This window comes from Quercus suber, unplaced genomic scaffold (assembly GCF_002906115.3).
Source record: "Quercus suber isolate HL8 unplaced genomic scaffold, Cork oak 2.0 scaffold_500, whole genome shotgun sequence".
Lineage (NCBI taxonomy): Eukaryota > Viridiplantae > Streptophyta > Magnoliopsida > Fagales > Fagaceae > Quercus > Quercus suber.
This window is the reverse complement of record NW_027069949.1, coordinates 44187-49536: the sequence shown is the minus strand read 5'-3', so window position 1 is coordinate 49536 and position 5350 is coordinate 44187. Positions and strand designations below refer to the sequence as shown.

The 5350-nt window shown below is 40.3% G+C and overlaps 2 protein-coding genes across 2 annotated transcripts; both read left to right on the top strand.

Annotated features, from left to right (window-relative positions):
• The first annotated feature begins 2797 nt into the window (after positions 1–2797).
• LOC136063214 (uncharacterized) lies at positions 2798–3607 on the top strand. Its single transcript, XM_065763254.1, has 2 exons — positions 2798–3231; positions 3319–3607. The coding sequence occupies exons 1-2, from the start codon at positions 2798–2800 to the stop codon at positions 3605–3607; spliced, it is 723 nt and encodes a 240-aa protein (XP_065619326.1).
• Positions 3608–3778: 171 nt separating this feature from the next.
• On the top strand, positions 3779–4237 carry LOC136063213 (uncharacterized). Its single transcript, XM_065763253.1, has one exon. It carries the CDS (start codon positions 3779–3781, stop codon positions 4235–4237), a length of 459 nt encoding a protein of 152 aa, XP_065619325.1.
• Positions 4238–5350: the final 1113 nt, after the last annotated feature.

Here is a 5350-nt window from a genome sequence, read left to right as displayed (position 1 = left end):
ATACTTAATCCAAGTACATTAGCAACGTAAGTACCCTGTGAAAAACTACTTTATTTAAAACTTACTTCATCTCATGGTAATTTGTAAATTAGGATAAATTAGGATAAAGCAACTGACTTTTTGTTAAGTAATTGACATGAGCTCTTTCAAGTGGAAATAATGAAGAGGAGAATTTTACAGAACTCACATAACTAGAGCGATAAGTGCTAGTTTTCACAATTGATTTTGTATGTATCAAAACTAAATTAAAATTATATATATATATATATATATATAATAAAATAAACCATGTCAAACATAAAATTTCATTGATTAGGTTCAACTATAAGAAAATGTAAGCATACAACTTTCTAGTTGATGTTAATTCTTCTGAGCAAGCCAAATATATTTCAACATGAACAGTCCGATGTAATTGGTTAGAATGTGCTTTGGTGGTGGAGGGCATAACTAAGACATTTCAATAATTTTAGAGTCTGTTTAGATACAGCTGAAAACTAAAAACTAAAAACACTGTAGCAAAATAATTTTTAAATGTGTAAATAATACCGTGGAACCCATTTTTAATTTTTTTTCCTAAATAAAGTGGTTGTGGGTCCTGTGAATAGTGCACAATGTCTCCTGCACAGTGTGATCCACGTGCATGAACAGTACCTAAGCTACCCTCTGTACCTAAGCCCTCCAAGCTCTTATTCCAACGAGGCTTCTCAGAACCGTGTCTTGTCTAGTTCACCGAATCCCGTAACAAGCTCCATGTTGCATCTACCATTCTAGGCTTCTTCCAATGCTTCCCAGCAGCACCAAAACTTCACTTGACACACTCAAAGGGTGTGGTAAGTATTTGGACTATCAACCTCTTAATGGTATGGAAATAGAGAGGTAGGAGATGAGGAAATACCCAAAACAAATGTGTAGAGGATTGTGAGTATAACAATCTCTAACTCTCAAGGTGTTTGGCTAGGGTTTTCTCTCAGAAGCTCTCTTTTACATATGTGGGTAATGTGGGTATATATAATGTAGGCACAAAAAGTATGAATCAGATTGGACAGGCTGGCAGAACAAAATGTCTCGCGGGTGTCTCGCGGGAAGGCCTTACCCGCGAGATACTCGCGAGACACAACTATCTCCATCTGGCCTGACTCTTCGTATTCTTGCATGTGCAGGGCACATGATATACTTCGCGGGATGCTAAGTCGCGAGATACCTGCGAAACCTTCTTCAGTCTTCAAATGCTTGAGTCTTCACACCACTCTCTCTATCATACAACCCCTACAATGAAATCCCACAATAAATATAGGGTACAACAGATTGAAAATAATTACAATCAAATTTGGCACGAAATATAAGCCAACAAAACATATAGTTGTAAATAACAACTTTACAGAGTTCAATATATATATTGATCCCAAATTCCAAATTAATAATTTTGTCCCTCATATTTTATTAGAAGCTACAATTAAAAAATATAGAATATTATTATGCAGCTAGGTTAGTTAAAAATTACATGTTTGTGAGTATATAATGTTTTTTGTATCTCTGATAAATAAGTTATATCTTACAAGAATTTCATATGGGAAAAGAAAAGGTTACTTATATTTTAATATTGTGATTATATGAAAAATTCTCTTCCAACTTTGTCAAAAATGGCATATCCAAACAAAATTGTCAAAAATTGAGGTTTCAAAATAAGAAATATTATTAAATTACCCCATCCTAAACTATCAAATTATGATTATTATTATTATTATTATTATTATTATTATTTAAAAAATGGCACACAATATTGACTTTCAGGTAAAGTTTTTGTGTATGTGTGTGTGTGAATATATACATATGTGAGGGGGTAAAGCCCAGCCATACATAGTGGGCCTAAAGCCCAAGGAGAAGATTAGTGTATATCCGAGGAGGATAAAATTGTCAAAGAGTGTTTCGTGTGAAAGAAGGATACATGGGGACGAAGAAACTCTGTCCGAAGAGAGCTTCAGTGTTCCGAAAAGACGATCATCCTCGGATGAAAGGATTTTGGGGTCATGTAAACATTTGGGGGGTTTGAAGGAGTTTACTAGTGACTTCAGCAATTTGGATAAACTCTAGACACGCTTGGAGATAAGAGGAACGGGGAAATATCTAAAAGGAAAAGCTGCCACCACCGTATTAAATGCACTGTAGCAACTATTCTAGCCGTATTTATGTGGAGAAGACCTCTGAACAGTACAACTGGAGCTACCGTCATTTACAAAATCTAAGGGAGATACATGACATGACATGCACTCAAGTAGGGAGCTGGATGAAGAACAAGTGGACGATAGGGATGGTAGTGGAGGAAGATATATAAAGAAAAAAGGTTCCTAATGAAAGGGGGAGGAGAAAAAAAAGAACTGTAACCTGTATCCAATCTATCATAAGTCTCTTCGGACTTGAATTTACTTGGTCTTTACGTGTACTTTTATGCTGGTTTATACTTGTATGCTGTGATCAACCGCTCTTAGCTCCATAGTTAACCTAGTTCTATCACCCACGCTCTACAAATTTATTATTTTTGGGCTTGGACCACAAATCCAGACCCTACAATTCGCGCCGTCTGTGGGAAGAGCTTGAGTATACGTGGAAGCAACAGCAGTTGATAATGGCTGAACCAGGGCAACAATTAGTAGAATCTAGGGCGTCCCAGCACATAGACCCTTTTCTCAATTTGGAGTAGAGACAAGATCGTGACGGCAGCGTGCATACTACGCATCCTGAGCGAAGTCAACCGCATAGAGGAAGTCACGTGTCTCACGCAGAGAAGAACAACATGCAAATGGAAATTGAGAGGTTAAGAAGGGAGTTGTGCCATGCAAAAAGAAAACGTATTTCTTCACATTCTGATGAGGATTGGGGTGACGAGCAAGATGTCACTTATGAGCAGAGGTCTCGAACACCAATCAGTGAATCCTTCTCATATGAAGAGGAGCACCGTCGCAAGAAGCAACTTCGGAGCCCATCACGTGGAGGGGTAGGAAACGATGCTATAAGTAAGGCTTTGAATCAAATCTCTAGATCACCCTTCACACAAAGGATTGAAGAAGCGAGGCTTCCTCGGTGTTTTAACCAACCAACCTTTACCATTTATAATGGTAAAACAAACCCTGTGGAGCATGTAAGCCACTTTAATCAAAGGATGGCTGTCTATTCTAGAGATGAAGCTCTGGTGTGTAAGGTCTTCCCCTCCAATCTTGGACCGGTTGCAATAAGGTGGTTCGATAACTTGAAAGCAGATTCCATCAATTCCTATGAAGAGCTCACTCAAGCTTTTGGTTCACCTTTTGTCACATGCTGAAGAGTGGCTAGGCCCTTGTCTTCTCTACTATCCTTAAGCTTGCGTGAGGGTGAAACCCTAAAGGCATACTCGGATAGGTACTGCGAGATGTTTAATGATATGGAGGACAACTTTGATGCAGTGGCCCTTGACACGTTCAAGCTTGGCCTCCCTACTGACCACAGTTTAAGGACGTCCTTGTCTAGTAAACCTGTTACTAACATGCGTCAGCTCATGGATCGTATTGAAAAATATAAAAGGGTTGAAGAAGATCAACAACAAGGGAAGGGTAAGGACAAGGTTATCCCCTAAGAAAGGAAGGATTTCAAGTCAGACCGTTACAACAACAACAAGCCACGAAGAGATTTCATAGGGCAGTCAGGATCAACAAATGCTCAAGCAGTCAATACAGTGTTCAAGGAGCCAGTCCACCAAGTTTTGGAAAAGATCAAGAATGAACCATTCTTTAGGTGGTTGAGTAAAATGGTAAGGAATCCTGAGAGGTGCAATCACAATCTCTATTGCCCGTATCACCAAGATCATGGGCATACCACTGAAGACTGCAGAAGTTTGTGGGATCATTTGGACCAACTGGTCCCTGAAGGTAGGTTAAGGCACCTCTTGCATCACTCCAGTGGCCGAGGAGGTCAGATGAATTCCGAGCTTGAAAGGAATGATTCTTCGAAACCTTCATTAGGAACCATTAACGTCATTTTCGCAGCACCAAGAAGAACAGGGTCCTGGCCGTCCAAGGTTATGTCGGTATCTCGGTTACCGGCAGGGGAATTTGGTCGAGATCCAAGGAGCGCTAGAATGATTGTTCAGCCAGTTTTAGGCTTCTTGGACGAAGATAAGATTGGAACCATCCAACCTCATGACGACGCTTTGGTAGTCACCCTCAGAATTGAAGGATATGATGTGAAAAGGGTAATGGTAGACTAGGCAGCGCAATGGAGATAATGTACCCTGACCTCTACAGGGGGCTGAACCTCAAACTTGATGACTTGACACCATACTGTTCTCCATTGGTTAGCTTCGAGGGAAGAATTGTCACCCTGAAGGGCCAGATACGGCTACCTGTGCAGACTAGCTCGGAAGTAGTGGAAGTAGACTTCATTGTCGTAGATATGTATTCCCCTTATACAGCAATTGTAGCCAGAACTTGGCTACATACGCTATGGGCTGTTTCCTCTACTCTACACCAAAAAGTTAAATATCCATTCGAATGGCGAGTTTGTGAAATCCGTAGAGATCATTCCTCGGCCAAACAATGCTTGGTGGCTGCCATCCAGCACAAGCCCGAAATTGAGTCCTCGGCCAGGGCCGAGGTAGACTTATAGCAATTAAAAAGTCGGGAATCACTCGTCGAAGATCCTGATGAAGGTGTCAGATGTGAGGATCTAGTAAAAGTTTTAATTGGGGACAATCTTGAAAGGTTCCTTCAAGTCAGATCTCAGATGCCTCAACCAGAAAAAGAAGAGCTAATTAATTTCCTTAAGAGAAATATTGACGTATTTGCTTGGAGTGCTTACAAAGCCCCAGGAGTAGATCCAGACTTCATTTGCCACCATCTGAGGGTCAACCCACTGATTGTCCCCAAGAAACTGCTTCCTCGGCGGCCATCTAAAGAACACGCAGATGCAGTCAAGGAAGAAGTAACGAAGCTCAAACAGGCTAGAGCTATTAAAGAAGTTTTTTACCCCGAGTGGTTATTGTACGGTTTTAGACCCATTAAAAACAACCAGATTGTGTAGCCTAGATTAATTAGCCAAGTTGTTACTTAGTCAAATTAAACAATTCTAGGTTAAAACAATCAAACAAACATATCAAGATATAAAGCAGCGAAAAATAAAAGAACACAAGATATGATGACCCAGGAAACCACACGGTAAAAACCTGGGGAGGATTTGACCTAGCTATCCTCAAGGTAAACCTGAATCCACTATGCGAAAGAATTGAAGTTCATACAGAAGGACTACAAGCTCCCCGCTTGACTTCCTAATGCTACCCACCAGTAGAACTTACTGACACGACCACGTGCAAGCTCCGAATCCA